The sequence below is a fragment of the Dreissena polymorpha genome, chromosome 15 (assembly GCF_020536995.1).
Source record: "Dreissena polymorpha isolate Duluth1 chromosome 15, UMN_Dpol_1.0, whole genome shotgun sequence".
Classification (NCBI taxonomy): Eukaryota; Metazoa; Mollusca; class Bivalvia; order Myida; family Dreissenidae; genus Dreissena; species Dreissena polymorpha.
Window position 1 is genome coordinate 39,728,441 of NC_068369.1, and position 12,856 is coordinate 39,741,296.

General features: G+C 32.9%; 1 protein-coding gene across 1 annotated transcript in view; it reads left to right on the forward strand.

Annotated features, from left to right (window-relative positions):
- The first annotated feature begins 967 nt into the window (after positions 1 to 967).
- LOC127859702 (uncharacterized) overlaps positions 968 to 12,856 on the forward strand; it is a 33,168-nt gene continuing 21,279 nt past the window's right edge. Inside the window, exons 1-2 of the mRNA XM_052397209.1 lie at positions 968 to 1,067; positions 10,888 to 11,156. Coding sequence (XP_052253169.1) covers positions 11,144 to 11,156 — 13 coding nt within the window. The 5' untranslated portion in view covers positions 968 to 1,067; positions 10,888 to 11,143. The remainder of the gene's footprint in view (positions 1,068 to 10,887; positions 11,157 to 12,856) is intronic.

Here is a 12,856-nt window from a genome sequence, read left to right on the forward strand (position 1 = left end):
TCAGCAGGTTATGGTCGGATAATTTTTCACAGAGTTATGACCCTTTGAAATTTTCTATAAACTGTACATATAGTCCAATTCTTGTACGGGCTATTTCTCCCCAACTACTGACTGGAATTCAATGAAGCTTTATGGGAAGCTTAACTACCTTGAGGAGATGCGCATGTTATTAATGGGTTCTGGTTAGATGATTTATTTAGAGAGTTATATGGCCCTTTGAAATTGTTACTAAACCATCCATCGTATTATTTTGTCGAAAGTTATGCCCCTCAAGACGTTTCCTTTTATCTAATATAGTGCAATATTGTGACAAAAAAAAACTTTGGGGAGCATCACCTGTCTCCCACGGTTTCTTGTTTTTATTTCTGAAAGTGTTATGACTTCATGCATTTTTTAAAATAACTGAATGTTTTTAGAGCTATTCAAAGTGCAATTATAGTAAATTATTGTTGCATTAGCTTCATACAAATAGGAGCATTTAATTATGGTCTTTTACAATATAAGGTTTCAAAACCAACCAGTTCCAACTGCCAACAAACTCAGAAGCAGTACCTTACCTTGAACTTTTAAACTGCCAAGTTATTTGTAAATGCTTATTTTTCCTGGCCAAAGGGGGGTGGATATAGAATTGGCATCCGTCCGTCTGTCCAAAATTTTGTAAGGGCTTTATCTCACAAACTATACAAGATATCAACACAAAACTTCATGGGTGTGTAGATATCAACGAGGAGAGGTGCCATGCACAAGAAGCATAACCCTAGACTTTCTTTAATACAAGTTATTGCACTTTGTTTTTTGTGTGTGATGTAACTTTTCAGGGCTATATCTCAGATACCATACACGATTCTAACATAAAACTTCTTGGGTGCTTTGACGGTGTATTGATATCAATTAGTTATTACCATAACTCTACACTTTATTGAATTGACCTTATCGCGATGACGTCACAAAAGGGGCAGTCCCTTAGCGACGGTGAAAACAATGCCCTAGATACGGTCGATTTACTACGCTGATTTAGCACCTCTGCTGATATATCGTCAATTGCATTCCTATTGGGAAGTCGATAGGTAATTAAATGTTCTGTAATTGGTGTTTAAAATGTCTTTTGACTATTATGAAGGGTTAGATTGCACTTCGAAAGCCCGATATGATCAGAAAATAAAACTAATTGGACTTAATGAATGTCCGTACAAATTGCAAGCTGGATGTTGGAAAAATGACCCGACCAAGTGGCCGATGATCGAGTACGGCGACATTCATGATTAACTTTCTCTCTGAGACACCGGGTAAATTCGTTTATTCTGTAATAATGGGAGTATCATTGTAGATGTTGATGTAATGAGTATTGTCGTTCTTTTCAGGGTCCATTCATCTTCGAACATTATAATTATATTTCTACTATGTCAATTTATCATGCTAATGTGAAGCTGTAAAATACGTAGGGACATCGGGTACATGACTTACTGAAAGCCTTAGTTGTGTTCATTGTAATGAGTACGAGTGACAAATATTAAAATTAACACACATATATCTGTATAAATATTTGTTTTTCAAAACATATTTACCCCCGTTGCTGTCAAACGTAATTTATTTTTTATGATGTCGATCGTTTATTGTCGTAACATTAAATCTTAATACGGAATGACGTCTTTTTAATTAACTGATACACGCTAAATACGTTACTTGTTTTTACGTAAATTTTATAATTATTAAATACTTTAATAAATTAATCGGGCTAGTATCTTTACGGTGTAAATTTCTGATAATCTAAATTTGACATGACTTTATATTTGACCATATGTCACATATCTAATTTAAGCAACTGTTAAGTACATCGGCATTAATTATTCATCCAAATGACTGCTTAATACTACCAGAAAGAGGAGACATGGTGGCATCTATCGTGTTAAATGACACTGTCTGGACCACCCAGTGTGGTTTATGACACCTTTTTGTCAGTTAAGTTTGACAATATTTGATCAAAACGAGATAATAGGATTATGCAAAACAAAGGGGCAATTAAACACCAGAATACAAAAGCTTACACGATTTTAAGACTGATGCAAACAATCAAATGAAAAATATTGCATTTAATTTAATTAAATGTTTATTTAAGGTGTCAACGTGTTTTATAAAGCAACTGTATATTCAATTATTTCGGCATTAAAAATTTGGCTAAAATGACTGCTCAGTATGACAAGAGATGACATAGAGGTATCATAAATTGTGTATAATGACCACATGTGGTTTATGCAGAGCCCCAAGTATAGGAACAGAACAGAACAGAATAGTTTATTTTTGACTTAAGCATGTGAAGCTCATCGTCATTAACATACATATAAATAACAGCATGCGTTGAAGTACACACAAAAACACACATCATTTTAAAGAATAAATAATCTAAATAAACACGAAATAAACATAGTTCGTGAGCATATTTCGTGAGAATGGTACATGGATGGGTTTAATACACAGTGGTCACACAATGTTATGCATATAGGTTTACAAATATAGGTATAATTACATATTTCTGACCTTATTTTTTTGTAAAAATGTATTTGTATTTAACACTACATATATATGACATTTTCTCTTATTTTAAAGCATGTTAAACAATACATGGCTAGCTTTCTTAATACAGTTTTGTTTGAGCTATTAAGTAGTTTAATAAACTTGAACATATTTGGCCGGATTCTATAATAGTTCGGAATTAATGCATTCCTAACATCATTATAATAAGGACATTTAAGAACAAAGTGAAATTCATCCTCGATGTCATTAAGGTTACATAATATACATTTGCGTTGATCTCTGTCAATATTCTGGTGTCTGCCCGTTTCTATGGATAATTTATGAGAGGACAAACGTAATTTTGCAATAATGTTCCTATGTTTTTTGTTGTCAACAATATCAATTTACGATGATCTTTCAAAAACCGGTTTGAGTTCCTTATATAGGATCATTGAGCTACACGACGTCACACTGACATCCCAGTTGGTAATATACTGGTCTCGTAATCTGTTTTTGAATAACGGGATAAAGTGATCATTGTTAACAGATTCGGGGAATAGCCATACATCGGTGAAACCGGTTTGGTTAAGAATGTCCCGTATTTTCGATGACCAATTGTTAGCATTATTTTTACGTTCAATTTCTAATCTTTGTAAAACTACAACTTGTTTAAGAATACAATTTCCCTGTTTCACAGTATGTAATTTCAAAAAATATTTAACCATCCTGACATATCTGTCGATATGCAAGGGAAATCGACCAACTTCGGCATATTGCGATAGTGAATTTGTTGACATTTTTACGTTCAATAGTCTTTTACAAAATTTACGGTGAACGCGTTCAATATTTTCCGCTTTGGTGGATCCCCAAACGTCGCAGTTATAGTTTAAAATGGATGAAACATATGCGTCAAATAAATTAAACATGATATTTATGGGTACGTTCATATCTTTCGTTAGGTTGAACAAAGAATGCATCGCTTTTAATGCTTTGCCATAAAGTGTATTTGTTGCGGGCACGAACGATCCGCCACTTGACATCACAATTCCAAGGTAATTAAAATTATTCACAATTTCTAGTTCTTGACCTTTATAAGTCCATTTGAATGCTTTACTGATTGAACCCCCTTTTCGGAATACCATGACCTTTGTTTTTTCAATGTTAACTGTTAAATTCCATTTATCGCAGTAGGCTTCTAAATTGTATAATGACTCTTGAAGACCCTCTTGTGTTTCAGAAAATAAAACCGCGTCGTCTGCGAATAATAAGAGATAGATAGATATTTGTTCTAATGTCATGCCGGCGTTTATTCCATTCTGCAGACTTAATTCGATGTCATTAATAAAGAGTGAAAACAATATGGGCGAGGTTATCTCCCCCTGAAATAGACCAACGTTACTATTGAATATGTCTGACAGTGAACCCATGTGTTTAACCTGTAATTTGACTTCGTTGTACATGGATCGAATAAGGGTCAAGAGTTTACCGTCGATGCCCATATTAATCATTTTACTCCATAATTGACCGCGATTGATGACGTCATATGCTTTCCGGTAGTCAATATAGCAACAAAATAGTTTTTCTTTATTCTGCAACTGCCTTTCTATGAGGGCATTAAGAATAAATATTGCATCTACTGTGCTACAGTTTGGTTTAAAGCCGAATTGCGCATTCGTTAAAATGTCATTAGTTTCCGCCCATTGTTTAAGACGTTCAAGAAGTATACTTGTAAACAGTTTGGCAAAACAACTAATTAACGTAATTCCCCGATAGTTATTTGGGTCTGTAATGTCGCCACGTTTATGTATTGGTATGATAACTTCCAAGTTTCCAAGTTTATTTATTTCAAGCTCATTTCATGCATAACATGACAGTGTGAGCAAAAGTTACACAAACATAATTTAAAAAATACATAGTTGAAGGGGCCATTACATAGCAAACTAAACAAAAAAAAAAAAAAACATTTAAAGGGAGAGAATGTTTAGAAGTTAAGCATCAATCACGTGGGGGTAACAACATACACTATTTGATTGTATAGAAAAACAACACCAGAAAAATATAAGTTCTAAATTAAAACTGTTTCAATATTTCCTTAATGAACATACATAGTTTTCTGTAATTACTGTTAGTATGATAATCGATGGACATTAACAATTTAAATTTAATAGTATTAGGTCTTGTGTAATATTTTTTATCAATAAAACGTTTTCTTAGATCTTTAAGGGCATTACATTCAAGTAAATAATGGAATTCATCACCAATGTGATTATTGGAGTTACATAAATTACACAGTCTTTGGTTCGATTCTATTCCGTACCAACTTCCAGTTTCGACAGGTAACCTGTTATTTCTTGTCCGAATTTGTATAATGTATTTTAAAAATTTATCTGGAGTTTTAACAAGGTATGATTCGAACCCAAATGTGTCTTTAATTAGCCTATAATTACTGCATTTACTAGAATTATGTATATCTGAGTACCATTCATTAATAAACAGATCTGAAAGTTTTTGTTTCACGCTTTGACTGAGCCAGGTGCAATTCGGAAAATCATGAGACTGCCAAATATTCATCATTCCGCATTTAACAAAAAAGTTTCGGATGCACTCTATCCAGTCAAATTTAGCATTTTCTATTGCATGTATATTAAATAAGGTGTTGTAGATTTGATATGACAATTTAAAACACAATGGATGGACCAATTTAGACCAAAAGGAAATCATTCTAGTTTCAATGTCAATTTGGAGGGGCTTTACTCCAGTTTCTCCGTATATAATGCAAGATGCCGTACTGGCTTTAACCCCTAATATAATTTTCAGAAACTTCAACTGAACTTTTTCTAATATATAATTATTTCCAAACCCCCAACATTCACAACCGTACAAAAGAATAGGTTTAATCTTATTAAAAAGATCAATTTTCATATCTATTTGTAAAGCGAGGTTATTGCATTTATTAATCAGACAGTACATAGCTTTTGTTGCCTGTTCGGCTAGATTCTTTTTGGTCTGGAAAAAAGAGCCACTGCTATTGAATAAAATACCGAGGTATTTATAATTTCTAACAACTTCAATGGGATGATCTTTATAGTAGAATACATAATTAGATGGTCTACCTTTACTAAAAATTACAATTTTTGACTTGTCTATGTTAACAGTTAGTTTCCATGCGTCACAATATTGGGAATACACATTTAAACAATTTTGAAGATCGTTAGCTGACTCTGCTACAATAACAGTATCGTCAGCGTACAGCAAAACAAATAGTTTGAAAAAATTTAACATATCGTTTTCATTTGACTGAACATGAAAATTTATTCCGTCTACATCACTGCTATTATTGAAATATGAATGTAGGTCATTCAAAAAGAAGGAAAATAGTATGGGGGATAAATTTTCTCCTTGCCTTACCCCAACTGAACATGAAAAATAGTTAGATTTTTCGCCATTACACATGATACATGATTTTGCGTTGTTGTACATATTTTTGACAATATTTAAGAACTTTCCATTTATACTGTACTTGCCTAACTTATACCACAATAATGACCTATTAATCGTATCGAATGCAGCCTTTAAATCGATAAATGCACAAAACAGTTTTTTCTTTTGAGTTCTAAGAATGTTAATCAGCGCATATAAGACAAACATATTGTCAGCTGTTGAAAAATGTTTACGGAAACCCGCTTGATGCTTATCAATAAGGTCATATTTCAAAATAAATTTTTCTAAACGTATGTTTAAGACTGAAGTGAATAATTTACTCACACAGCTCAACAGAGTGATTGGTCTATAGTTAGAAGGATCGTCCAGACGCCCAGCTGCGCGGAAAACACTTTTTATCCATTATGTAATTAAATAATATTTCAAGCGGCTTTGAAATCACATGTATTGTTTCAGTAAAATATTCATATATTATATTGTCCTGCGCATGCGCTTTATTGTGTTTCAATCGTTTTGTTGCCTTTATTATTTCTTCTATCGATATGGGGTTATCTAATTCGGGGTACGACGGGTGTGTGTTTTGCCTATTGTCAAATTCATTTAAGAAAGTTTCGGCGTCAAAAGAATTTTGATTTACACTGCTTTCGTCGGCTAATTTACTGAAATAATCACTAAATTCGCTTAACGGTATCGTGTCTGAGATTTGTGATGAAGGTTTTCGCTTGAACAGTTTCCAAAATTCACGAGGTGATTTCCGTCTCATATTATTCATTCGCTTGCTTTGGTCACTGTTATATTTTAATTTTGTTTTCCTACATGCATACTTGTAATCCTTCTTCATAGAAATCATTTGTTCTCGCGTACGTTCATTTTTATTTAGATTGTACTCGTATAAAGCTCTTGTTAGCTGAGATTGTTTGTTTTTACACTCTTCATTAAACCATTTTTGTTTATTTTTATCAGAATATAAAAATCGGTTATTTTCAGGTTTTATAATGCGCTTAAAATATTTTTCCCCCTTTAAATTTAAATATTTTGAGAATTCTCCCACTAAAATATCAGGGTCAGCGTTTGAATCAATTTGCGATAATAAAGTTTGTTCCAGATTCTGTACATCGCACGATACATCCATCACGCACAAAATCGCATTTGTTCTCTGGTTTCCATTTAAAATAAACAATCGGATTACTATTACTTGTTAAACCCGCGTTACTCGTGCGGAGATTAAATGTTAGCGGCGCATGATTAGAGAATTCCGTGAAATTGTTAACGGTAACATCTAAAATATCACTGAAATTTGTACGCGCAGTTAATAAATAGTCTACCGCGCTTTCACCATTATGTGTACAGCATGTTATATTCCCTAAATTGTAGTCGTTATGTAACCGTCCATTCACGATACGAATATTGGTTGCTTTGCATATGTCTAACAAGTAGTCGCCAAATCGATTCGTAACTGGGTCACAATTTGAACGCGGGATTAGGGTTTCAATATCTGGGTCAGAAACAAAATCAATATCGCTTATATACCTGTCATTTTCGATGTAATCTGCTTTGTGTCCCGTTCGCGAGTTTGTATCTCCCGTTAAAAACACTTTACCTTTAGTTTGATAAAAATTAATATCACACTCAATCGTTTCAAAAATATCATAGGTATACAAAGAATGAACAGGGGAATTTTCTGGTGCAATATATACAACACATAGATATACATCAAATTCAATATTAAAAAACAGCTTATCTAATTTTAGCCAAACAATGCAATCAATATCATTTTTTACTAATATGACACCTTTACGAATAGAATCTTTAATATAAATAATAATACCACCACTTGAGCGCTTCGCTCTACGGTGTTGCAATCGTCTATAAGAATGAATTGGTTTGCTGTAGCCTTTTAAATCTATTGTAGAATCTTTATTTGTCCAGGTTTCAGTTAAGCATATAATGTCATGATTGGAAAGAAAAGTTGTAAACTTACTATTAGAACATTTAAGTGCACTTAGTCCTTCCACATTCCACGTGACAATAGGTCCCCAGCTGGCTTTCTATGACACCGTGTTTTCTTTGTCTGGACAGTATCCGATCATAACGAGATAATCGGTTTGTGATGAAGAAAGGGGCATTTAAATACCTAACATGCGGAAACAAAAAGTGTCGAAATTGGTGTGAATTAAATAAAAACAATAACATTTATCATGAGAATTTATTTAATACGTAACAAGGTAATAAGGTAACAAACATAGAGGTTCAAATCAGCTAATATATGTTGCATATATTTAAAATTTATTGGTTGTTGTTTTCATCCTTATTTGTGTTTGTTCATTAAATTAAATTTATTATGAAAGAATGTCTATTTCTGGGTATTTTTATTCTAAAAAATGGTCGCGAAGATGTGCCTTTACTTAAGAAAATTGCGAGCAGTGTTAAATATTTCAATGCAAATAAAATGGCGACAGCGCTTTTGTTTTTCACTCATTCTCACGGGAATTGGGATTTTAGTTTTCAATGGCTACAGCTTGAAATAATTCTTTTGACAGGCCAACTTTCTTGTCAAATATTTTGTATCTTTTATATCAATAAGAAAAACTACAAAAGAAGTTGTCGGTGATACTTACATGGCCTTAAATAAGTAAGAATGATACCAAAATTAAATGTTCGAGACTGTCATCGGAGGAAAGCTCTCTTTTTACATGTTTACTCTGACATTATGGCTGTAAAAAAATAACGAGTTTCCAATATTTTTAGTAAGAGTCGGGTCTTTGGAGCCTGCCAATCGCAAAACAAGTAAAAAGTTAGTAAATATCTAGTTGAACACGCAAACTGTTTAATGTCGTTAAACATAGAAAACATATGAAATGTCCGAGACCACACATTCCAGAGCTACTTGAAAGAACGTTTATACACACATGAAATATATCCGATTTTGTTTGGCAGCTCTAAGAAATGCATCATATGACACTTTAAGTTTCACTTTGCTTATTACCATTAAAAATCAGAATTATACACAAGAGAGTGAGTTCAGGTGTCTTAATTACCTAAATCTGAAATGTCCGATACGACAATTATATTCGCTGTCAATAATTGTATGGTTAATGTATTATCTCTTTTAAAATGGCTTGACATAACAAGCATTTATAACCAGAAAAGACATAGATGTCCGGAAAAGTATTCAGTTTAAGAAAAGAAATAAGTGTGCAAGAAATGTCCGAGACTGAAATGTCCGATACGAAAACTTGTAATTCAATTAGCTGATGTCATAATTAAGAATTACGTGAAATGATATGACGTCATCGTTATTCCACATGTTCCTGGAATAACAAGGTTGTTTATCTCCGCTATATTTGTATGAAGACGCCCGGGAAGGTGTATTGAAAATAAGTGGTAAGTTGTTAAACATTTTTGTCTGATAAATGAAATTGATTGTTTGAAGTTTGATCATGTTTTGCAATTTGAATTATTGATATTTAATCAATATGATACAAATGTTTTTTGGACAGAAATACTTTCATTGTCCGTAAAATAACCTGTGAAATGTCCGAGACATTTGGTATCGAACATTTCATTCAACTTTGTGCCCCCATGTTCAACAAAGTTCAGATAGTAATAATATATATCGTACACATTGTGATTTCTATTTAGATTTTAAGTATTCGCATCAGGAAGATTGAAAAATGATTTAATTTAAAACAAAACTATGCTACTTTAAACTTGTACCAAATACCATTGTTATAAACAATTTTATATCTCTATAGCTTTCTGGAAGTTTTCAATGAATCTGTTCATTTTTCAGTTTTCCTTGCATAGAAATTGTTAGTATATGGTAAAACGGTTTAAATGTCGGAAATATATTTCAGGGCCCTCACACTACTTTGGGGGAAGGGGTCCGCAGCCCTTAGGAGGGGGAATTTTCGCGGCGTTTCCCTTTTTGGGGGATTTTTATACTTAGTCCATCATTACTTCATTTGTACATGTTTGCACTATATTCATTGCATTTTTCATAAGTTAGTATGTATGAAAAGATTAAATTGAAATAGAATTGAGATATAATAATCATGAGACACATCTTTCTATTAAAAAAAAAAAAAAATTTTTTTTTTTTTTTAAGGGGGAATTTTTCCCCCCAAAAGGGGAAAAAAGTATACTTTTCAGGTGGGGGACTGCCGCCGAAATTCGGCGGCAGATTTGGTAGATTGAGGGCCCTGTATTTACAATTCAAATTATATTCTACACAGAAAAACATTGATACAACGGTCTCGTACATGTCAAAAATGTATCGCATTTGGATCTAATAGCGATTATTTAAAACTCCATAGTACTATCATCATAAATTATGCATCAAGTCAACAGGGAAAACTTTGCCTTTATTATTGTGCCTTGTTTTATACCCAGGTTAAAATGGGTCATACCATTGGAACACACTTGGTGTTCAGGTGGCTGCGGCGGTTGACGGGCTTTTACCACCACAGTGTTTTGTACTGTTTTCTCTTTAAATCAAATAGTTTTCATCCGATCTTCATCAAATTTGAACAAAATGTGTGTATCAATGATATCTAGGTCAACATAGAATGTGGGTCATGTTATGTCAAAAACTAGGTCACGGTGCTGATTAGCCATTCACCATGGTTTCAAATATTTCGAATATTATTTATTCAAACTTAGTCAGAAGTTGTATCTTTATGCTTTTTGGGACAAGGTCGAACATGGAACATGCAAGGTTAAAAACTAGGTGACAGGGTCACTTAATGCATTGCCGGTGTCTAATTCTTTTGAATAATTACCACATCTTAGCTTAGCTTATTTTGCGACAATTTGGTATTCTTGCAAGCATGTTTGTCCTAATTAAATCATTTAAAAAGTATAAGCGGAACAGTTGATATATTTTTCAACGTTTGCCGATTTTCTGAAAATGATTGTCTGGTTTATTTTTTTCAGTTGACCATGGTGAAGTCTAGGGTTGACATTTGCTAGGACTATACTAGGAAGAGATTAAAAGAGAAGGACTATGCGGGGTACTTAAAAAAGAGAGAGAAAGAAGAAGAAAAAGTTACATACTGTCTTCGGAATTGTCCCAAACAGAGCGAAAAAAAGAGAAACAAAAGAAGCCTATTAACATTACAAATACACAGACATAAGAAGAGGCAGTGCCTTTTTTATACCCAAGTTAAAATGGGTCATACCATTGGAACACATGTTGTGCGCAGGTGAGCGACGGGCTTAGTCCACAACAGCGTTTACTCTCTCTAAATCGAATACTAGTAGTTTTCATCCGATCTTCATCAAAATTGTTCAAGCCGATTGCAGTTGATTTTTGCACTACCTTGGTGTTTGAAGGTTTTTATATGGCATGCAGTTTATTAACTGTTGTTTGAATATATCAAGTGTTCATGTATTTCATTGAGGATAATGTTTAGTGAGCATTTATAATGCATAATTTAACAGCATCGGGTATCGAACATTTCGAAAGTAGACTTCAAGGTTTTGTGTTTATTTTAAAGCTACATCTTTATATTTATCAAAACATATCATTGGGGCTTTCGATATGATGTCGCGTACAACTTCAAAACTGTTTTGAAAACGTATACATTGAATTCAAAGATCCATATGATTGTTTTTTTGTTTTGCACATAATCATGTGTATTAGTCGGCGTCTGTACGTTATGTCGAATGTTGTTTTTTCACTAAGTTTTAAACTTACAATATGCAATGACATTTTAAACACAAAAACAAACACAGAATACATGTGACGATTTGTTGCCGATGGTTTAAGTGCTGAAATCTAGTTTTGAAATGTTCGACACATTTGTATGAAATGTTCGATTCGGTTTATTTTTTTTATCACTCGTTAGATATTATTAGAAACTGTTTCAAAGTGTTCAGTTCAGGGTTGGCATATTGACCGGTCAATTGAGTATTGACCGGGCCGGCGGTCAATACCCGGTTAAAACCGGTCAATACTGGTCATTACTGGTCTTTACTGGTCAATACTGGTCGATTGAAAATTTTAGCATTTAAACATTACAAAGGAGCCATTTTATATTAAATCAATAATTATTCTGTAATTGATAAACTTTTTTCTGAGTTATTTATTGTAAAAAAATCTTTAAAGCTGTAAAAAGTTACTTCTTTATTATTTATGGAAACAGCCTCAAATACATGAGGACTAAGGCAATATCTTTATCTCAGTGTATCACATCTGTTACTTAAGTATTATTACTATTGTAGGTACCATAGCATTTCACTTATCTATTGATATATCTATTTGATAAGCAGATGGACAAACAGAACTCTTGTGTATTCTAGGGTTATAAATCTAGCCTCTTAGTTGGTAATAAATTGCATGCAGTGTTATGTCTCTGATATCGACAATTAAGCAAATCTGCCCTTAGGCTATTTCATATCACTCACACAAGAAGATTACATTGTACTTGCTATTAATTTAATAGTTACTTCTAACTTGTTTCCTTTCTGTATTAAGAGGTGTTTTTCCCTTTCATATTAAAAGTTCAATTGGTATTTAAATGAATAAACAATCAAAGTTCTTGATTTTGCCAACAAATAATGTTTTCCAATTGTGGGTCTACTTTTCTTTTTAATTATTTTTTTCTTTTAATAATTATTTCTTATTATGTTTTTTATTCTTATATCAATAAAAATTAAAGTTTTTTTCACTATTTTGTTTAAAAAGTATTTAAAGAAATCAATGCAAAAATACATGACAAGTAAGGATTGTGTCAAAAAGGTGCCATTTAAGGCCTTATTATCAGTTTTGGCTGCCCCAACCTGTATAGGTGAGAAGACCGTTAGAAGACTGTGGGGACAGTGGGGTATGAGGAACAACTCATACACAGTAATTGACAGGTTCTTGTTGAATCAAGGACAGAATTATATGAGCATCATAATT